Source organism: Chiroxiphia lanceolata, chromosome 5, assembly GCF_009829145.1.
Source record: "Chiroxiphia lanceolata isolate bChiLan1 chromosome 5, bChiLan1.pri, whole genome shotgun sequence".
NCBI classification, from domain to species: domain Eukaryota; kingdom Metazoa; phylum Chordata; class Aves; order Passeriformes; family Pipridae; genus Chiroxiphia; species Chiroxiphia lanceolata.
The window spans coordinates 20545797-20569430 of record NC_045641.1 but is presented as its reverse complement, the minus strand read 5'-3'; the positions used below and the strand labels follow the sequence as shown (position 1 = coordinate 20569430).

General features: G+C 40.5%; 1 protein-coding gene across 1 annotated transcript in view; it reads left to right on the top strand.

The window, feature by feature from the left end:
* Window positions 1-899: 899 nt before the first annotated feature.
* The window catches only part of PLXNB2 (plexin B2), a 100087-nt gene continuing 77352 nt past the window's right edge, over window positions 900-23634 (top strand). Inside the window, 13 exon segments of the mRNA XM_032687924.1 lie at window positions 900-937; window positions 18326-18625; window positions 18627-18762; window positions 18765-18950; window positions 18953-18985; window positions 18988-19011; window positions 19014-19223; window positions 19226-19376; window positions 19378-19414; window positions 19416-19427; window positions 21096-21143; window positions 21145-21220; window positions 21223-21278. Coding sequence (XP_032543815.1) covers window positions 929-937; window positions 18326-18625; window positions 18627-18762; window positions 18765-18950; window positions 18953-18985; window positions 18988-19011; window positions 19014-19223; window positions 19226-19376; window positions 19378-19414; window positions 19416-19427; window positions 21096-21143; window positions 21145-21220; window positions 21223-21278 — 1278 coding nt within the window. The 5' untranslated portion in view covers window positions 900-928.

Genomic DNA, 23634 nt, shown 5'->3' with positions numbered 1-23634 from the left:
AATTGTAATGGAGCAATTAAGAAGTGACTTATTTCTAAGTTATTGCACTATTATTCGCTATCCTCTTTCTTCCCAGTCTATCTTCCATTAAAAACAGGAAGCCCTGGCAAATAAGTTAGAGGTAGTGAAAAACAGTTGAAATCCTTCCATAAGAAATGGGATTTGACAATTGCCCAGAATAAAAAAAAAAAAAAAAAAAAAAAAAAAAAAAGATGTGAAAGTAGCACAGTCCTGATTCTTATTCTTCATCCAAATAAAAAGAGGCCAACTAAGATATAGACAAATAGGGCTAGAAAGGAGCAGGTTAGAAAGCCGTTCATTTCCAGACATCTTTTTGAAAGAAGCAGTCTTGCCCAAGACCTCACAACTGTCACCCACTGTGGTATGGAGTGCCATACACTTGGATGTTTCTTAGCTGGATGTAGTAAAGTCCAAAGCTCTTGAAAGCTTCCAGTCATTAAATTTGCTAAACAACATAAAGCTTTTTTTCGAAGAATGGTACTCCTGCTTCACTGAACTGGCCAGCATCCAGTCCTTATAATTACCTTCTGCCTATCTAAATTGCTCTGTTTATTTAATTAGACAAGGTCATATGTCAAAAGATGTTTTTGGGTAGGGTTGGTGATGATAGGACAGTAAGTACTATGTCACCCAAATCATTAAACACAGACCATAGTGATTTTGTGCAAATCACTGAAGCTTCCAAAGGACTTCATAAATCAAATAGCATTTCCAGTAAGTTTAAATAAAGCATTATTAATAAAAGTGCTGATCCCTGTCAGGCTACCTACATCACTGTGGGAATTTTATATGAATATTTTTACAGTATTCCAGAATGTATGAAAGAGAGTGCCCTGGCTTTCATAGAAATTAAGTTTCTCCATATGCATCTACAACAGGTTGATGGCCATCCCATACTGATGCAGTGATGGAGCAGGTAAGGAACATTGATTCTTCTAGACAAAGGTGGTTTCCTCTCCCAAGCAGATTTTATTTTCCTGTCCCGCTTTTGCTTAAAGGCTAATATAAACCTTAATGAAATATTACATTGGTGTCATCTGTAAGATACCCAGTGCACTTCCTCAAGCTCTATGAGCTGTGCTTGCTGTGTGACAGGGACCAGGACTGCAGATGTTGCATTGAGACCTCGGTGTTTCTGGTGCCTGGTAGGGTGAAATCAACCATCTAACAAAGTATGGTAGATTGCTTTGTCAGTGGTTCTTGGACTTCCTAGACTGAAAGGAAATGAAAAAGACATTACAAGGTAAGGAACCTTTTCAAATAAGCAAACAGCAGTCCTGCTGATCAGAGCTGGTTTTGAGAGGGTAGATGTTTGTTTAATGACGTAATGGAGCCTGGTGGGTTTTTTTCCAGATGTACTCAGATGGAGCAGTGGCATCTGAAATCAGTAGTGTAGCTGTCTTGTTGATTTTTTTTTTCTTTTGTCTATGGAGGTAGGGGTCCATCCCCCTCCCCTAGCTCTTCCTTTGGCAGTGAGCATGCTGTACGTACTGGTGAGGCTGAGAACGGTGAGCTTCCTTTGCTGTTTGAATTACAACCTCCTCAGTCTGAATACTGGCAGACCTTCAATATTAAACCCCTGCTTCTCTTGCTGAAGGCACTGTGAAGTGGAAGTAGGGACAGTGTAAATCCTTTGCCAGAAAGTGAGAGGGATTTCATTAATGTCTAGAGTATTTGAATCCCACCAGTATTACTGTCTTCAGCATCAGGGATCAATTTTTTCAACATGATGCTGAAAAGTAAAAGCACCCAACACATGCAATTCTAATCCCCATTCCACTTTGTAGGCAGTTTCCCTATAGCTCTGTCTTCTGGATGGTTGTACTGGGGGGAGAGATGTCCCAGAGGTTGGCCAGCTTCTGAAGAGAGAAAAAAAAATTATACTCACCATGTTCTCATTTCATTCTTTTCTGTAAACCTTTGTGCACTGTTAATGCTTTTACTTTTCAAAGGCTTGTCTGAATTCCCAAGTTGGTTTAATGTTACTGAATGATTATATCAATTTAGCTGAATACTCTTGTTTGACACAAGCCTAACTCTGTCTAAATAAATATTTATATTCAGTCTAAACAAATCTAAATGTTAAATATTGGCTTTAAAGTATTTAAGTGCCTTATTTCAAAACCTTATTTAAAAACCAAATGAGTCAAATAAGTATATGTAAAATTGAAACTTCAGTAAGCATGCTCATCTAACTGTGTACTTTTACAGACTGCTACATATCAGATCATGGGATAAACAGTGCAAATCTATGAATGTTGAAGCAAAAAATGTGTTGTCTTTTTTTCTCAAAAGGTAATTCAGTGCTTTCTCTAAAATCAGTGGGTGAGACTATATGAGAATTTCTTGCTGTTTTGGTGACAGAGGGTGCTTTCCAACATCAAGTTAGCAGGGAGAGTAGGGTGGCTGACCATATACTGGGCAATGTGTACTAGTTTGGACAACAGTTTTCCTACTGCACAATCATAGTTCTTTCTGGAATGCATGGAAATAGTGCTCTTGCACACCATTTTTAATGGCCATGTAGGGTTAGACCTGAAGCCAAGAGGCGACTGTTATAAACCCTTTTGGTGATGGAGACCAAAACAAGAGGCAGAGTCCTGGCTCCGTCTTCCTCCCTGTAAGGTAGCAGAGCTGGAAGTGGTGATGGACTTTGGGCCTTCCTCTAGTTGCTGTGAGCAGGGACGAGCCAAAGGGGAGTGGTTGTCCTTTATAGGCACTGCAGTTTGAAAGCTAAGTGGAAAGACATATTTTTTGTCTGAAATGCTTGTGATTTTTCTGCCTGAAGATGTTTACCCCAAACTTTAAGGAAAGTGTAGTACTATGGCTGATTTAAGCAATGTACCAGAGTTCTCTGGGTGCTCGTTTTGTTTTTTTGGATCTTACCATGAGATAAGTTCTCATTTTATGTAATGTTTTTCACCTCCATGTCTCACATAGTTTGCAAACGAATAAAAACACTGGTACTGCTGCCAGGAGACTTTGAGGCTTGTAATGTCTTTGAGGCTTCAAGCCTCAAGACATCGAGGCTTCAATTTGCTCAGCTTCATAGTGCAGTAACCTCCTTGCTCGAGTCTCTTGTTGAGCATGGTTTCACCTTTTGGCACCAAGCTTTTTCTGTGCAATCTTTCTTTGAATCAATAATAGGAGATCACTTGCCAGTCATGTTAACTGTATCAAATTGCAGTGTACTCAGCATGAATGAACTCTAGTTTTTTACAGATGCTGATATAGAACCAGTCGAGACAAAGCCATGGTGGTTACTATTGACTTCTCAGAGCAAGCAAACATGGATTTCAGAGATAATCAAAGAATTATCTTCAAAATCTCAGATATCTTACATTTCAGTACTTTAGTAACTCATTTATGAATCTCTCTGTCAGTTACAGTTCATGCCTGCCCTTCTCCCATCAAACAAATGGAGAATAGTAGAGTATGAGTTTCCTACTTGCTTTTCTTTACGTCATCATTCAAGTACTACAGAAAGCTTGTGAGAGAAATCTGTGCTCAAATACCAATGTGCAACTTCTGTTGTTTCCTGTGGATGTTGCATAGTTATTTGATGGTAGTTTGTATTAAAAAATGACCTGCAAAGCATCATAGGGCATACAATTCATTTATGCCTTGGAGTAAAGATTCCTCTGATGTGACTCTACAGGTGATGTACAGATACAGCAAAAACTTGTTGGAAATTCATCTCTTGTTGAAGACTCAGTCATACTGCAATTTCCAGGTGTTGAAATGGGATTTCTGTCCTCTTGGACTGGTTTCTAGCTTTGTTTGGAAGGGCAAAGTATTCAACAGGCGAGTTTCCTGTGCTTCAAAGCTTTCCTGTGCCCAGCAGGTTCTAGCCTTGCATGTTTAATGAGCCTCCATGGTTATCCTACTGTCATGAGCTCGATTTAAAGCTTGAAGTTACAATGTTTCTAATGTCTATCATAAATGCACAAAATATTAGCTTTTGAATGTCTTTAGAAATTCACATTGAGAAGACCAGGCCAAGGGGTAGGAATTTATTCTTGTGCTAGCACTCTGTCACAGCTGCAGATTGCTGGTATATCACATCCAGGGCATGCAGCATGAACAGGCAAATATCTCTGCTGCACTGTGACTGATACTACTTTACATTATACATTTTCATTAATTGGATGCTATTACTACCTGATCCATAGGTCATTGCTGCTAGTTAAGTAAGGACCAGGAAGGTACTTCAAACTTTACAAGATGCAGATGAAGATAGATGTCCACTCGGGAAATTAAAATATACCGGTTTGAGGGTTTTATATAAGACCAGATCAACTATAAAAACCTGATATCTAGACAGATCCTAATAAACCTGATGAAAATTAGAGAAATTAGATCAGCTTAAAGCTAATAAAATGTGATAGAAATATTCTAAGTTGTCTGCAAAAATGCTTTCAGGCAGAAAGATTAGCATGAAGTATATTTTCACAAGGATTAGGGAGAATATTTTACAGGGTAAACTAGCCCGTAAAATCATTCCTTTTTACTTGAGTCCGTAGACGGACTTCTCTCATGAAATACACAGCCTGAACAAAAACTTGCAGTTTTCAGCTATTGCAATAATAGTTTGTTCTTTCCTTATGCACCATACATAAATTTAGAAGTACTCCTGGAACAATGGAGCTATGCATTCTGTTACTTGGAAATAAGACTAGACAAATAAATGCTTCAGAACATTTATTAAACACTGGAATTCTGACTGTCCTTCAGTTGTTTGGGGGGGAATGCAGGTTCTGTTTTCAATGGCGTTACACTTGGAAGCATATTTCCTATTATCCCTACACATCGGTGCAATAAATTTTATGTCTTAATGTACCCATATAAATTTTCAGCTTATTTGCTTTTAAACAGTTAAAAGTGTTTATATATGGTGATCGTGTTTGAAGACTTTCCTAGATATATATTCTCCTATAGAAAGTGTAGGCTGTGTTTGAATTTATCTACTGTACAAAATTTCTAAATACATGGACCAGCTACTGTAAATTCAGATTTTAAATATAGATATACTGAAGTATCTCATGTACAAGGCAAACATTGTAAAATATACTTGCTTAGACCTTTTAACCACATCATTGGGTGCCATAAAAGAAACATTTAGCCTAAGAGCTCAGAAGATACATATTGAAAGCTGCTCAGCAGAAGTCTTTGGAGGCTGTCTGAAGAATTAGGCCTGTGGGATGAAACTGGTCATGCAAGGAGGAGGATTTTACACTACTCTCTGTTCCCCTTCTATAGTGTAGCTGGCTCTTATTGGCTCTGCTAACTCGTATATCTAAACGTGCTTACCAGTGAGAAGAAAAATGTTCCCACCAGCTGCCAAGCAGCCTTGCAGTGACCTCTCCACCCTGGTACAAACACACAGAAGAAACTCATCTTGTTACAACCAGAATAACACTGTGCTCTGCAGCAGCAGTTTTGGTGGAGACCTATCTTCTGTTTGTTAGCGTTGGCTGTTTTGCAGGGCATACTTCTGTGTTTATTAAAACATCAGAACACAATGAGATCAGGAAGTGGGATCACCATAGCCTGGACTGTGTGTGAGGCAAGTGCTGTACCCAACTTGTCCTGCAATTCCTCTGGTAAGAAAGTAGTAACAGTTCGAATGGCTTTACTCATGGGTTTGCATCTTTTGTCATGTGTTTTTTCCTAGGGATGCCTTGGCAGCACCTATTTAAGCAATAGGTTAAAGATGCATTGTGCTGCCAGATGTGTGAGAAATGTCGCTCCTTTATTTGGAGGTGGTTAGCCCAGCTCATCAGTCAAGGGCAGAGGGTTTAGAGTTACCAGTTCTTGGGAAGAGTCAACTCTGACTGTTAGGAAACCAAAACCAGATGCTCTATTTACAGCACAAATGATGCTGTTGGTTTGGTTTGGTTTTTTTTAAAGATAGGTTTCTGAGTCTTGCAGTTGTTCTAGGTTAACATACTATTTGAGAATGGTTTGATCACAATATCGACAAGCAGATAAATAAGTCCCCCAACCAGTGGCTTGTCATTGGTAGGAGTACGCTCTACTGGGGGGTCTGCTTTCTGTTGCTATTTATTTCCATGCATCTCAAATTTCATCCTCTGATCTTTAGGAGCATGACTTGTGGTTCTTGAAAGCCTTTAAGAAGACAGGAGAAAATTGTAAAGCTGTGACCAGTAATTATAGGGACAAATTCTGGGACTTAGACCTATGGTTTTTTTGAGGGCAGAGAGGAAAGCATCATGCATGTATGTATACATACTGGACAGCAGCATTTCCAAGTAAAAATTGCACTCTGCACGGGTGGGGAGGCCTTAAAGGTTCGGTGCTTAAAGGAGACTCTAAAGAAAAATGAAGAGAGACTTTTTACCAGAGCCTGTTGTGACAGAAGGGGCAATGTTTTTAAACTGAGGGTAGGTTTAGATTGGGCATAAGAATGAAATTCTTTGTGATGAGAGCAGTGAGACACTGGAATAGGTTGCCCAGAGAAGTTGTGGATGCCCCATCTGTGGAAGTGTTCAAGGACAGGTTGAATGGGGCTTTGAGCAGCCTGCTCTAGTGGAAGTTGTCCAGGGGTGTTAGAACAAGATGATCTTTGAGGTTCCTTCCAACCCAGGATATTCTATGATTCTATGAGCAGCCTGGTCTATTGGAAGGTGTCCCTGACCACTGCAAGGGGGTTGGACTAGATGATCTTTAAGACCCCTTCTGTCTCAAACCATTCTATGATTCTTTGTAAGTTTATGCATTACCTAAATCCTCCTAGACCCCTCAAAGCAGGCCACGAACAGCTCCTGGCCCAGGTGACAAGTTCAACTGGAGCAGGTTCTGAGCCCACCTGTCACAATTGAGTGATTTTATTAATTATTATCATGTGTCTGTTAGAGCTGCTCTGTGGAGATTGTAGTGTTTGTGTTCAGCATGAATGCCTGAATGAGGGCTTGCAACTTTAAAGGAAGGACCTCTGTTTTGGAGGGATTAGGCAGCGATTGGTGAAATATCCAGCAATAGATTTTCATCACTCATTGTATCATGCTCCTTTTTTAAAATAAAGTGTTCCTGTGTTGGCCAGTTCTAAAATGAGGAAAACATATTTTATGCATCCATAGAAAGATGATTTTACAGTGCTTTTGCTGACAGGCCCTTACATAGACAGGCACAGGTAGGTGCTCCTGTCAGGTTTGTGCAAATTACTGATTAACTGGCCATATAAATTTGGAGTGAAATACAATGAATAGAAGTGCACACAGAGTCTGTCAGGCAATTTGGATCAGCGCAAGCCAACACTGTTCTGTTAGAGCCAGGGACACTCTATTCGTTCAGATGAGCATCATGTGTTTATTAAAACAAAACAGAAACCACCAGGAAAAGCTAAACACAAGTCAAAATGCTGCAATTCTTTTTTTTGCCAGCAGCAGCCAAAAGCTACAATACATAAATGAATAAGTGCAATCAAATGCAACTTGGTAACACACAGTCTGTTCTCTATTTGTTTGCATCTCCGTCCTTAACCCTTTATAGTGTGTTTTAGCACGCTCAATTTCCTGCAAGCACTCTTTCTTGTGGATTCTATTTCACTCATGTTCCCTTAAAAATACCTTACCAAATATTTACCATGTGCCCTTTCTTGCTATGCTTCTCTTCTGCTTCTCCAAGCTGTTTCTGTCCTGTTGTCATGTATATCCCCGTCTTCTCCCACCTCCATTTCCCAGCTGCAGGAGTTATCTGTCTATGAGCAGAAGCAGTCCCCCCAGTTTGTTGTTTCTTCTGGGCTACTTCACCTGCACCATATACCACTATCTCTTCTTGGCTTCCTGAGGCAGAACACCAATTCAGCCAGCACCATCTCTTCTGCACATACGTTCCCTCCTCCTCCCCAAGCTGGAGTGAAAATTGAGTGTGTAGTATCAGCAGGTGCCATAAAGTTAAACATGTTTTCCTTGTTTCTGAAAAAGCAGGAGGAAACAAAAGAGAAGGAAAAAGCAGACAAGAAACAAAAGAGGTGCTTACAGGTAAGGTTTGAAAAGAGATAGGACATCAGTGAGGTAGTGAATATGTCTGAGCTCCCCATTGAAGTCTGAAAATCACCCAAGGTTCCTGTTCCTTTTTTTCCTCCCACCTCCTGCTTTGTCATCAGAGACTTTCCACAAGAGTATTCAAGCTGTTGTAGCAGCAGCTGTAGGAGAGGAAAACTTGGAAGCTGTGCCTAAGGAAAGAAAGGGGGATGGGGGTGGGGAGGAGCTGTAAGAAGATGAGAAAAGATGTGAAAGGCAAGAAAAATAAAAGAGCTTTTTAAAAACTGTCATGAACATCAATTTGAAGGGCAGAGACAAAAAAACTTCACTTTAATCTCAGAGCAATCAAAATGAGCAACACCATCATGGACATACAAATGGTCCAAATGAAAGTTTAAAGAATTCCAAGAAAGACAAACCAGACAAACCCCAGTGATTTATCTTCAGTAGCAGAAGCCAGAAAAATTCTCTGTTTCTCATCTATGTGTTTCTTGGCTCCCGACAATCAATAAACTTTCCATTTCAAGAATTTTCCCCATCCTCCTCTGCCTCTCTCTCTTTGTGGCTTGCATTATCAGCTGCCTAAGTACAATATATATTGTAGTACTCCATTGAGTGCATTTGACAGCTTCCCATTTTCATACAGCTTCTGTCCCACCTCTCAGAAGTCTTGGATAAATCTCTGGCTCAGACAGAAAAATACATGAAAATTAAGAATGCAGGAATCTGTTAAACCCATATACAAAAACAAAATCAGGAGAAACAGAAGAATAAGAAGACAGCATGATGACGAGACAGGGAATCACACAGCAACCACTAAGTGAGAGGTAGAATTGGAAGGAAAGGATTTTGTTGCATAAGACTTTATTAATTTCTTGCCATATTTGCATTTCATTGATTTATGGGTTAAAATTGATTTACCCCACAGATTTATGGGCTAAATTTCATACAGCTTTATCACTGCAGTTTATACATGATTCTTCTATTAAGCCCTGTAACATTATAATATAACAGGAAGACAAAAATGTTGGCTCTTCCTTGTGCCAAAATTCCATTCAGCTTTAAAACTCTATGTGCTGTCCTACATGGTCGTACTATAGCAAGGAAATCCCTGGCTGTTTCCAGTTCTCTACTCGCTGTGCTCAAGTCAGCAAGGGGTACATACAGGTTCAAGCTGCTGACACAGTGGGGCTGGAGCTGCTGCAAAAGGCTGCAGCTGCACTGGACATCCAGTGTGTGGATTGGTGCTCCTGCTTTGAGGAGGAGAGTGAGACAGATTGCCTGCCTGTGACCTCCCAAGGCCTTTTTTTGCAGTTTGTAGGGAAAGTAAATCTTCACATGAGCTGAAAGTGTCCTTTTGATTTGAATATTTTTTGTACTTGTGATAAATGGTTAATTACAAGGAAGAACTGGTTCTGGCAAGGGAGGAGCTGGAATACTTTGTGTTTGTTTCTACATGGTCATGCTCAGATTCCCCCATACTGGAAGAAAATTCGCCTCCTTTCTTGCTTCTTCCAGGGGAAGTCTGAAACCAGTCCTTGAAGATGACAGCGCTGAAAACAAGTAATTCGTTGTTGTAGCATGGAGCTGGTGACACAGAGTCTCCTTTTACTATCAGTATAAATGCATTTTTTTCCTTGTGCTGTAATACCCTTATTAGTGCAAGGAAAGCCAAAGAATTAAAGCTATCCTAACTCCCTGGTTTTTTCTTCCCATGCTCCAGACTCTCATTTTCTGCAGATCTCTCAGCTAAAAGAAAATAATTTTTTTCCTGGGTTGCAGAAAGCATAAAATAACCCATGACTTGCATGGAGCTGGTTGGTGTGCATGGGCTATCCCTGCTTTCTGCTGGGCTTCTATGGCCACCTTGTACAGCAGTTGCTGCAGGAAGTCATCCCCCTTCAAAACTCAGACAGCTGTGGCAGGTGTTTACACTTGGGGCCAAATTGTATTTGGCCATTTGCAGGATCAGGTAGCATAAAAGTGTCTGTAAGTGACTTCAGGAGTGTTTAGGGTAGCCTGTGGTCCTGTCCTGACTGCAGACTGATTCAGCTGGCTGTTTGTCCATACGACATCATTGAGCTTAGTGCTCAATGAGATTGAAAATAAAATTAAAACCTAAATTTTTGTTAGTTAGGAGACCTCATGGTTTTAACAAAACCACAAAACAGGTCAAAGAGGAGATTCTGTGGGTTCAGATTCCTGACAAGTCAGCTGCTTGCTATTAAACGCGTCACTCAGCTGCTTTTCTTGCAGATCAACTACATCTTTGTAACACTGAGAAAGCAAGTCCTCATTAAAATGAGTGCTTCATTTCTACTGAGAGAATGCAAAAAGATGGAGGAATGAACGTAGAAGCCCAAACTGAAAGGGAGATGTGGTCCAGGAAGGCATAAATGCAGGTCTGCTTCTGCAGTGTTTCTCTTCCCTGTGTGTACTCCTGCTTGTATTAGTGGGACTGGATTGCAACCCCCTTATTTGGGATGATAATATGAACACCTGTCTTCATAATAAAAATTAGGATTCAAAGAGACCTTTCTTGCATGAGTTACCCTTGTCTCAGAGTGGTTTGTAATCTGTAATTGTTGATAGTGAATGCTGTCGAATGAAGTCTCTCCACAGAAGCTATCTTTATTGACTTTTTTATTTAAGCTGCTTGACACTGTGAACTCTTGAAAATATTTTCACTTTAAAGGATTTTTGTTTCAATTTCTAAGAGCAGCAAAAAAACCCTATCCTTGGACTACGGCAGAATCCGTGGTGTAAAAGATTTTCGAAACCAAAATACTGCTCGGTCTAGCTGGTATAAACCAGGGAATTCATTAGAGTTCAGCTTCGTGTAGCATGTCTCTGCTTTGAAGAGTGCATATAAACCTGCAAAGTGCTACTCTTCTTTTTTTGTTTACCTGCTGATGTTGCAGAGACAGCACATTATTGAAAGTTCTGGAGTGCAATTGCAAAATCTGTAAGTATGCATTTTCTAAGTCTCATTACCTGTTGTTAATGCTCTTTTGAGCAACTCCTAGTTGAAAAATTAAGACTCACGTGGTTCCATCTTGCTCTAAATTTGGATCTAGATCAGAATATTAAATACTTTGGAGTTCAGGTGTGCATGGATGAAAGGTTTTTATTCAGACTACTAATAGTGCTATTAATTTAGCTTGAAGCTAATAACTTAATTATTAATATGAACTCTGGATTTGATAGCTGTTTGCCTCTCTTAAACTTTTGACACAACCCTGCTGGTTTTGCACCAAGTTCATGAGAGTCCTTGGCATGGTCATGCTGGGATGCTGGTGGATACAGGACCTACTGTAAAAGGCAATTGTGCTCCTCAGCTGTTGATTCAATTCCAATGCCTGGAAAAACCTTTTCCATGTTGAGACAGGAAAACATCTCTGTTTGGGTGGGTGGCCAGTTTGTGTGTGGCAATACTGTTTTACTGTAATTGCCAGGGATACTAGAGTGTGGATGAGATACCTTGTTTAATCTCCTCCCTAACCCTTTGAAGACCGTGAGACATGACAGGTGTTGGTGATCTTTGGTAAATGATTGGTGTTACAGGTTGTCAAAACTCATCTTTTTTCTTTGTATGAAGGGATGACTTTTAAGCAAAAGTCAAAAGAAGTCGTTAAAATTCTGTTTGGCTCATGCCTTATCCTTTCAAATACATCCCCCTGCCCTTTGCCAGCTAACCTGGCTGTAGGATGCCTCGGTGTCCACTTGGGTTAATGGGCTATCTCAGTGAGTGGTTATCTGAGCTTTTTTGCTGATGATACCTCAGAACTTATGAAAGATGAAAGTCTCCAGAGTGATGAAGACATCTTGTTGCCCATGCTCGTATCCCAAGGAAGTAATCCAGGGCATGCTCTCCTCTCCCAGACTCTGCTGGCCTCTGCTGATGCTGCAGGTACAAGAGATAGGTTTATTCATCTTTGGACCAGAGTATGGTTCTTTCTTGCTAGTTGAAACCATGGTATAGGTGTATTGGGTTTGCATAACAAGGTGTTGGAAGTGGGGCACTACAGGGGTGGCATCTGTGAGAAGCTGCTAGATGCTTCCCCGATGTCCAATAAGGCCAATGCCAGCTGGCTCCAGGACAGACCTGTGACTGGCCATGGCCAAGCCCACCAGCAATGATGGTAGTGCCTCTGGGATAACAGATTTAAGAAGGGGAAAAAAACTGCTGTGCAACAGAAGCCAGGAGAGAGGAGTAAAAATATGAAGGAAACAACCCTGCAGACACCAAGGTCAGTGAAGGTGGGGGAAGAGCGCTCGAGCACTGGAGCAGAGATTCCCCTGCAGCTCATGGTGCAGACCATGATGAGGCAGCTGTGCCCCTGTAGCTCATGGAGGTCCACAGTGGAGCATAGATCCATCTGCATCCCATGGAGGAGCCCCACACCAGAGCATGTGGACACCCAGAGGAGGCTGTGACTCTGTGGGAAGCTCACACCGGAGCAGGCTCCCGGTAGGACCTGTGGGCCTGTGAAGAAAGGAGTCCACGCTGGAAGAGGTTTGCTGGCAGTACTTTTTACCCCACAGGGGACCCATGCTGGAGCAGTTCATAAAGAACTGCAGCCTGTGGGAAGGACTCACATTGGAGAAGTCCACGGAGGACAGTCTCCTGAGGGAGGGACCCCATGCTGGAGCAGGGGAAGAGTATGATGAGGAAAGAGTGGCAGAGAAAACATGTGATGAACTGACCATGCCTCCCATTCTCCATCTCCCTGCACTGCTTGTGGAGAGAAGGTAGAGAACTCAGGAGTAAAGTTGAGCCCAGGAAAAAGGGAGTGTGTGGGGAAAATATTTTTTGAAGTTGGTTTTGTTTCTCTTTATCATACTCTGATTTGACTGGCAATAAATTAAAATAATTTCCTCATGTTGCAGCTGTTTGGCCTGTCACAGTAACTGATGAGTAATCTCAGCCCTGAGCCTTTCATCATATTTTTCTCATCCTGTTTAGCCGAGGAGGGGAGTGACAGAATGGTTTGGTGGGCACTGTGGCTCATTCTTGCCAGATGAAACCATGGTATAGGAAACCCTGGTTTTCAGTAACCTAAATTGTGGTTCCGTATGTCTTCCATTTGTTTTTCCCAGGGATTGCAGAAAAACACTAACGGAATGCACAGGATCTGAGGCATAACATTCATTATTTCCTTGGCAATCCGTGATTTTCAACTAGTCCTTGTAAAAGAAGATCCATGTCAATATGACTATTACACATTTTAAAAAAAGAAATCTACATTATTAAAAATTACTCAAAAAAAAATTAAAAAACAATTGAGAATTTATCTTTTGAAAGCAAGCAAACCTTTTCTTCCACATCAGGAAAAGAGTCAGTATTAAAAGTATTTGTCCGTTTTTTTGCCACTTTACCGGCAGTTTGACCAGATGGGATTGTTTGTCCTGTGCAAAGATATCCTATATATCTTAGTAAACTGTGTTTTGAGGAGAAGTGAAAGAGAAGGAAAATGACTCCTTTTGAGCAGTACAGGCTACCACAACATCTAATGAAGTGGATATTGGTTTCTCATTCCCCACAGCCATGACCTCCTGCAGTTTACTGACGCACAGGTCCCATTTGCTACAGCAAACTGTCACAAGTAAAGAGATGGACACCATCACAGTGATCACTATTCTCAGGGTTCTACTAAACCAATTTTGGATGTATGGCATAGTGTATACCAAAGAAAGTTGGTCAAAACCTTTCTAGCATGTTGCCATGCTCTTAGAAAATGGGTTTGAATCCTGCAGAGTGTTGTTTCAGGTATTTCATTCTCTAAACTAGCAAGCTCCATTGTTCATTTGTTTTAGGAAATAGTAATAAAAGTTGGGACTGGGGAAAAGAGTGCTCACATTTACCTGCAGTTCTCACAGAAGTAGAAGCTTTGAAATCCAGACTGAAAATCTGCTCATCCACTGCTTCTCACATGTTCTCCAGTTTCTGTTCTGAATTCCTTTGAGCTTAAAAACAAAAGCTGAATTCTTTTCAACCTGTGGAAAACCTATTGGAAGCTAAAAAGTTACTCAAAATGAGAGGAAAGAGAAATTTAATTCATCTTTCCCAAAATATCTATGCCATTTGGGTGCATTCTTTGGATTTTACCTCTTTTGTGTTGCAATTTCTGAGTCTTTTGCCAATTTTTTTTCAGTTGAATTGTCTTTGGATCTTTTGGAAGATCACTGTCTCCCTGATTAGGGGAAAAGTTTCAAGGAAAACACAGTTCTCTGCATTGCTTGCTGTTAAAACATATTGTTATCTGCCTTGTTAGGCAGAAGCACTTGTCTCTAGACCAGAATTTATGGGTTAGTGAAGAAATATTCTGCGGAAAACACCACAGAAGCTAAACTGGTGAGATTATTCCTTCATTGAAAATTTTCTTGTCCATTGTTTTGAGGAATAACTCTTGTTTTAGTTCTCACTTATTCCAGTTTCAGGCAAAATTTGGTATTATTTCACTTCAGCTGAAACAAATATAAGAAATTAATTAACATGAAGCTAAAGATATATTGAAAGCTAAAGTGACTGAGGATGGCTGAAAATTGAAGGTTCCTGTATACAGATCCAACAGATGATTGTGCAGTGAAGGAGGAAAAACACGTGCCACATTCATGTCAGCACACTGCCAGGGCTAATTTTTAGGGGTGTATATAATAAAGTGAAGTCATTTTGAAGCTCACTTTGTGCTTGTAGATTGTAGATGCTCCTTTTTTCTGCATGTCTTTTGAAGAATTGGCTGTTACTTACGGTTATTGGTCTTGCTTGAGTAGAAAGATATAAAGTTATGGGTACTAATATTAAAATTGATCTAGTTGTGGGGCAGAGCTCTGGTAGCTGTGTCATTGCAACACAGTGTCACTTAATGGCAGCTCCCTGTATGAAGAGTTCTCCTGGGTGCCCTGTGTTTCCTGCACATAGCTTCTAAAATTTCATATTTCTTGTAAGCAGCAGCGTGGGGGACAAGAGACAGGATGGAGACAAGACTTTGGAGAGAGGAAAAAATTATATGGTCAAATGCTCTGTTGGTCTCTTTTATCCTGAGTCTGCCAAGGCCTTAAAACTAAGTGCAAATTGAGGGTGGAGAGTGTATGTCAGCTCTCAGGACCAAGAGTTGACTTTGAGTAATCCACCCAGACCTGTGTGTAAATACAGTATGTGATTAAGCCATTGAAAATATATTTCCTGTGCAGAACATCATGGACTCCATACTGCAGCTCACGCTTCTTACTCCTTTCTCTTGTGTTTCTGTGACTTGTTCATTAAAACAAAAGTTTTTCACAGCAGGAAACTGTTGTATGATACATCCCCATAGCACCTATTCAGTAGGGCAATCTGTGTAATGGCAGCACTGTCATTCCTACCACATCAGCTGGTCATAGCAGGATTCTTCCAGCAGCTGTTTCCCAGTTCAGTAAGATGAGGTGAAAATGGGATGTGGTTGTAGTGCATCTCATTTCATTCTGTTTGCTTTTTTCTTTCTTAAGCCTGCTATTTGAGAAGTGAATGAGAATTTAATTCTGAATCTTTCAGAGCATATTAATTTTTGTTTACTGTTGCTTTGAAGGGAGGTGGAAGTGAAACTAATAAGTACAGAGAATGAGGAACTGTTACCTTGCATAGAGATCTGAGATAACCTGATGGTTTGGCATGAGACAGGGTGGCATGGAGTAAATAACTAAAACAAACAGACAACAAAAAAGATAAGGCACAGTTAATGGAGAGTGCATGTAGTTCTGAATAATTTAAGTCCAAAATTTTAAAAGTAACAAGACAGAAATAGTCGGGAAGAAACGTTCCCCGTTTTTATGCAGAGAGATTAATTACTCTTCTAAGAGTCTAGTTTAGAGGTGTGAAACATAACTTATCCTTAAATTCTGGCTCTGACATGAACCAGCAAGACGCTTTGTCTTCACCTGTAGGACAAAGGCAGATGTATTGCAAGTTTCAGTCTTTGTGTCCTGGGTGCCAACAATGGACAAAATGGGTTTTTTCAATCCACTGAAATAAGTTAACATGGAGGTGAACTGAATATAGAAGTTTAGGGTACAATAAAATACTTCCATTGATTTGAGGGATATTGTGTAAGTAGAGCTATTTATGGGGGTTTTTGTACTGAGAGCAGAGATTATAATAATCTAAAAATAATTACTTTGTGGGAAAAACATGAACAAATTAATCTCAATTCTTCTACATTTGTTCCTTGGCAATAGATAATAGAATTATAAAACTGTTATGAACAACACTGCAGTAGTATGTCAAACTGTTTTTTATTTCATTGCAGATAACAGTAAAGATAATATTTGAAACTAGATTACGTGCATTATCACGTATCATTAGCCATGGAGATGTAAGCTGGGATCAAAGCTGTTTGGAAAATTGAAGTCCTTGGGACCATTAAGAAAAGGAGAGGAATTCTGAAGAATTCTAGGTTCCTTAGAGCAGGTCTCCTGTTGTTGTAAAGAGATACAACACTTCATTACATTGCAAAGCATCTACTGAAGTCTACACACCTGAAGAAGGGATGATAACTCTTAGCTTTTTCTGGGGTCACTGTCATAGGAGGTCAATCTATCATTACAAAGTCAGGCTTCAGCTGTTGGGGATGAACTGTCTTGTCTTTGGCGTTATTTTAGTTACCTACCCATTTTGTGACATGATAGGAGCTTCAGCAAAACAAGATTGAAGTTAGCCTTCTATTTAGTCTTCATTATTATCCTGAATTACATTTAGTAGGGTTTTGGGGTTTTCAAATCACTCTGCTTTTAGGGAAGTTGTTCTCACCATTGCACAGGAATTTCTCCATAGAGAAGCAAAACACAGTCAATGCTGGAGGTCAGGAATTGTCTTTCCACATTGCTGGCAATGCAAAGTTGGTTGGGGAGCTGACAGATGGCTTTGTGCTCAAAAGAGTCCTTCCCTCCTGTTTCGAACTTTTGCATCCAGGTTGTTGATGTTAATCTTAGTTATCCAGTATAAATGATGTTTCAAGCATTGTCTTTCATATCCCCCAGAATCTATTACTCCTGCCAAAACAGAAGTAATAGCTGACACAGGAGCGTGGTTCCTTCTTTATTAATTTTTGAAGTTTATTTATTTTTCAGTTTCTCATTTGGTATTTATGCTCTTTTCCTCTCCTACAAGACTTTTGCCTGTTAGATTGTTTGTTAAATGTTTCTCCTGTCTTTTTCTGTGTTTTTATTGTTTTCTTTCTATTCAGACTTTCAGATATTTTCAGATTTAACTTGAGATTTCATATAAATTTATAGGTTCTTCACTCATCAGATCAAGAATTCCATGGCTAGCTTGAAAATGAAAGTGCAGTGGATTGTATTTATTTTCAGTTCTTTCTCCCAAATGCTATTCATCCTTTCCCCCTAACATCAGTGTGTCCAAGCAATACCGCTTTTCATTTTCTGCTCTCAGAACTAAACACTTGGAGAAAATACTGACAAATGTTCTGTGCTTAGGAGGCCAGCTGGGACTTGCTTCCTCATGTAAATTTCAGATTAAAATTAGACCCCTGCTTACAAGTTTCAGAAGGCTTTGTCTAATTCCAAACAGCCAGGTCATCTGCTTGGGAAGTAAAATAAGGAACAAAAAAAAAAAAGGTCGCAGAATTTTAATCCTAAAAAGTTCTTAAGTGATTTTCTGAAGACAGATTTGAAACATGAAGTGGCAGTGCTCTAGTGAATGGAAGTGTTGGACTGTAGTGCATACCAGCAGTCAAAGGCAATGTTGCATGTTAAGGACTCTACCCTCTTTCTGATCTTCATTGATGAAGATCAAAGAGCATAAGCAGCCAGATCCAGATTTCTTGTTCATCAGTGGAAGGTTTTTTTTCCTTTCCTGGGGAAAGTCCTGCAACACCAAATGTTTCAAACACTTTTATGTAAATCCCCCCCACGCCTTAAGGAGGAGCTACCCGAAACACTGAGATTCTCCAGCTTATTTTTAAAATTTCGGCAGTAAGTATTGGCACAGTATGATGCTATCTGGAGAAGCACTACTACGTCTTGGCACTCTATGTTGTTTCAAATTGGCTGTTGTTCTCATTGTGCTTTAGCACAGGATTGATTATCTAATGGGTTATATGATAATCATTTAGACATATGACCTTGTTAAATGCTTCCTAACAGATTAAATTGTTAGGCAATTAAACAGGATTTGAAGCTACACCTGCACCAGGATAAGTGTATTTGTGTCTGAAGTCATGAAGGAAAAACTTCCACATTCTCAATTTTGTGTAAGTTGTATTTTCAATATGTTTCATGGTATTGCTTTTTTCCCTTTTTAGGTATTACACAGAAATGCTTTATGGATCTGGACACTGACCATCCTGAGCTGGTTTTGCATTACCTTATCCAGAAATGAGGAACTGAAATTTTTTCAGAGTGCTACAGAGCTAAATCATCTAACAGTGGATAATGACACTGGGATAATCTATTTGGGGTGGTAAATGCTTGTATCAGCTTACAGAAACCTGGAAGTAATAAGATCTGTAGAAACAGGTCCAAGAAAGGACAACAAAAAGTGCACACCTCCCATTGATGAAAATCAATGTAAAGAGGCCGTACTGACTGACAATTATAACAAACTTACTGTTGCTGAACAAGGCGGATAATACAACTGTGGTATGTGGAAGCCTTTTTAAGGGAATCTGTGCCATCAGAGATCTACAAAACATTAGCAATGAGAAGTATTATGTAGACACCAGTGGAGAAAAGTCCTTTGTAGCAGCAACGATGAGAATGTATCAACTGTGGGACTGATCACTTCCTTGAATAACGACCAAGTGCTATTTGTTGGGAAAGGGAATGGACCTAATGATAATGGGATTATATCAGCACTCGGCAGCTTTATGAAAGGAGATGGGAAAGACATTTTTGAAATGTATACAGACTCAGCAGCTGTTAAGTCAGCTTTCACTCATCAAGCACACAAACATTTGTGGCAGTCTTGAGGATAAAAATTATGTTTATTTTATTTCAATCAGAAAGAGAAACAACCTGTCAATAACCGCACACTGATTGCACGTCTGTGCAAAGATGATGCCCACTATTATTCCTACTTTGAAATGGATTTGGGTTGCAAAGATGATGATGGTGCCTATGACCACTGTCATTCTGCTTTCATCACTACCCCAGGAAAAGAGCTGGCTGAGAGCATGGCTCAACAGAGACAACCTGCGGATACTCCTCAGATGACAAAGTTCTTCTTGCACTCTTCAGCAAAGTAAACAAAGATGACGGCTCTCTGAAGTCCGCCCTGTGTGTGTTTTCCTTGCGGCAAATCAATGAAAAGATTGAAAAAAACCGAAATGATTGCTACACTAAAAGAATACCAGCTCATTTACAAACTTTTTGCAGCAGAAAACCCGTGTGCATTATCATGGACTGGTAATATGAGTAATATCAATATTAGTTTTAGAATCTGTGTTAGAGTTACTGAAAAATATACAACTACATGTTTTGGTGTGACTTTGAGCTAAGATCAGATGACTGAAAACTCAATAGCTGGACTTACTATAGGAATGGAATGTGGCTGGGGGGCTGTGGAACAGGTCAAGCAAGAAGTGGCAATACAGTCTAAATTTTGAGTCTTTTAAAAAGGATTTGATGTTTTCTGAAGATGAATGTGGCTTCCTAAATGCACTTCTTTAAAGGTTTCCTTCTGGTATGGAAGTTACTGAGTCAAGTGCAAGGATTTGTTACACCCATGGTCAGCTTCTGGATGATCACTATAGACAATTCTGGTTTCAGTTAATGTATTTATAGTACTTTTAAATGGTATTAAGAATATTTTAGATTATACTGTAATTGAATGTTGGTTTTCACTTGTATTTTTATTTTCAAATTACTGAAATACCCAGATTTCTTATATTCAGGTGTGTTCATATTTTGCTGTGGCTCAAAATACTTCCATAACACGATAGCCATCTTCTTTTTACGGCCTGTCATTATCTTGGCTATAAAGGTTTTGGAGGGTACTGTTACACCCCTCCAGATACTGTTCTTCAATTTTGACTATCAGTTTTGAGCATCTCTGTTGGCTTTATGATGGTTTTGCCCACATCACTCTATTCCCAAGCCCCACTTGTGCATGCCATTCATTACTGCAGCCAGCCCTAAATTAGGTTGAGAAATTAAGTCATTTTAAAAATAACTCAGCAAGCTTTAAGGAGGATATCTTAATTCCCCAGCTTGACCAAGGTACACACTTTCATAAGCAGCTGTTTGAGCACAACTTGAGAAGTGGTGTGCTGTAGTCCAGAGGGAGGAGTGAACAGCTGAAGAGATGGGGCATGGGAATACCTTTTGTTGGTATCGACCCGTAATCCTTCATCTTGTGAGACTACAGCCATCTCCCACACAATAGGTCACTACTGCTAATAGAAGCTAAAAGAACACTTTTTGCTTCAAACCACCAGTGTTACTCTCTGCAGTACCCTGCATATGGGGTGAGCATCAAACATACAAATCCTGAATGTGACAAGGGGAGTGGCCATGGCTTCTCACAAAAGGTGTGGATTTCAGATCAGAAAGACAGTTTTGTTACCAAATATAGCTGGAAAGGCAAAGTGTGAATGAACTTCCTTCTGGTGGCACTCTCTGCAGCTCAGTATTAAAGCATAGTGAAGAGGGAATGTGTTGAAGTTCATGAGAAGGTTACTAGGGGTTGCTTATCTATGGACAGCAGCAAATTAAGAAGCAAAATAGCAATCTTTAACACAAAACTGGTTAACCTGATCTCCATGACATGTTCATTTTAACTGAACAAACTGGTTATTTTTTAAACTGTGCTGCTATAATGAGATAGAAACAAAAAGTTTTCTCTCCCCGTACCTCTTGGAAAGTGAAAGCATTGAAGCAGTTTGCAATTAGCAGGCTGCTCTCTGATTGCTGCCTGTTGTCTGGGGGAAAATGGCCAGACAATCCGTTTCTCTCTTTGTACTCTTCAATGTCTGAAGTGTATTATACTTTCTGGTAATAGGCTGCACTTCATTCTGAGGTAGGAATTAGTGATCTGAATGTTTAACATCACTCTGTGTTGCTATTCTCTATTAGAATGCAAGCAAAAATTTCCCCTGTGGCTCCGAACACTTGCCATACCTTCTTGGGAAGTTGGAATGGTGTTATAGAGAAGCCAGTACTACAAAAAGAAGGGATGAATCTCACGGCTGTCACTGTGGCTGGGAGAACGGGCATACCGTGGCCTTTCTGGGAACTTCAGATGGTAAAATTCTTAAGGTAACGAACTGGACTTAAAAGACTGGAGGTATTTAAAAGGTTGTGAACTGTAGTGATAGCATATGGTTGCTCTAGAAGTAAACGGGATTTATAGATCACCTACCAAGAATAAATTCTCTTGGAGCTTGGTATTTTTAATCTCAGAGAAAAAACATATTATTGCTGATGTATCTCAGCTATCCAATACACAGACTGAATTAGCATTGCTTGAATGACACTTTTCCCGAAGGATTACATACATACTGAGAACTTTATACAAACAGCCTTAGGTAATCTAACAGCTGCTCTAGCCTTATCTCTATTCAAGCCCATACTAGTTTAAGAGCAACTTTTCATTTTGTCATTCTGGCCTTTCAGTGAATAGAGGTGGCAATACAAAGCCCAGGCTGAAGCTCTGATAAATTCTGATTGTGTGGTCTCAAGATTTGACATGTTTGTAGTGTTAAAATGTCAAGACTGCAACACCAAACACCTTCTTTTGCTTGAAGGAGAGTGATGGCCATGTCCAACCAAAAACCTAGCACTGCCGAGTCCCACCAATGTCAGAAGTATTCAGAAGGCATGTGGGTGTGGTGCTTAGAGACATGGTTTAGTGGTGAACATGGTGGTGCTAGGTTAGTGATTGGACTCAACGATCTTGGAGGTCTTTGCCAACCTTAGTGATTCTATGATTCTATGTCCCTAAGTGCCACATCTATAAATCTTTTAAATATCTCCAGGGATGGTGACTTTACCAGTTCCCCGGGCAACCTGTTTCAATGCTTGACAAACCTTTCTATGAAGAAATATTTCATAATATCCAATCTGAACCTCCTCTAGCATAACTCAAGGCCATTTCCTCCTTCCCTATTGCTTGCTAATTGTGAGAAGAGACCAACCCCCACCTCACTACAACCTCCTTTCAGGTAGTTGAAGAGAGCAATAAGGTCTCCCTCAGCCTGTTTTTCTCCAGACTGAAAACCTCAGCTCCCTCAGCTGCCCCTCATAAGACTTGTACTCTTTACCCTTAACCAGCTTCCTTGCCCTTCTCTGGACATGCTGCAGCACCTCAATGTCTGTCTTGTAGTGAGGGGCCCAAAACGTGACACGGTACTCAAGGTGCAGCCTCACCAGTGCTGAGTACAGGGGTACAATCACTTCCTTAGTCCTGCTGACCACACTATTTCTGATACAAACCAGGATGCCATTGGCCTTCCTGGCCACCTGGGCACACTGCTGGTTCATGGTCAACCGTTTACCAGCACCCCAGCTTCTTTTCTGCTAGGCAGTTTTTCAGACACTCTATCCAAGCTTGCAGCTTTCCATGGGGTTGTTGTGACCCATGTGCAGGATCCAGCACTTCACCTTGTTGTATCTCCTACAACTGGCCTTGGCCCATCAATCCAGTCTGTCCAAATCCCTCTGTAGAGCCTTCCTACCCTACTGCAGATCAACATTCCAACTCAGCTTGGTGTCACCTGCAAACTGACTGAAGGTGCACTCAATTCCCTCAGCCAGATCATTAATAAAAACATATAACAGGACTGGCCCAATACTGAGTCCTGGGGAACATCACTAGTGACCAACTGCCAGCTGGATTTACTCCATTCACCACCATCTCTGGATAGCCCAGCCATCCAGACAGTTTTTTACCCAGCGAACAGTGCATCTGTACAAACCATGAGCAGCCAGTTTCTCCAGGAGAATGCTGTGGGAAACAGTGTCAAAGGCTTTAGTGAAGTGTACGTAGACAACATCCACAGCCCTTTACTCATCCACTAAGTGAGTCACATGAGGAGATCAGGTTGTTGAAGCTAGACCTGCCTTTCATAAACTCATTATGGCTGGGCCTGATCCCCTTGTAGCCTTGCATATGCCACATGATGGCACTCAAAATGACCTGCTCCGTGATCTTCCCTGGTACTGAGATCAAGCTGACAGGCCTGTAGTTCCCTGGATCCTCTTTCTGACCCTTCTTGTGGATGGGTGTCACATTTCCCAACCTCCAGTCAAATGGGACCTCCCCAGTTAGCTGGGACTGCTGGTAGATGATGGAAAATGGCTCAGGGAGCTCTTCTGCCAGCTCCCTCAGTACACAGAGGCTTCTTGTGTGTAAAAGTGGTGCAGCAGGTCACTGATCAATTCCCCTTGAATTTTCGGTGCTTCATTCTGCTCCCCATCCTTGTCTTTCAGCTCAGGGAGCTGGGTACCCTTAGAACAACTGGTCTTAAAGACTGAGGCAAAGAAGGCATTAAGTACCTCTGCCATCTTGTCATTTTTTTTCCACTGTGTTGCCCCCCACAACTGACAATGTATGGAAATTCTGCTTAGTCCTGCTTTTGTTGTTAGTGTGGTTTCAGAAATATTTTATTGTCTT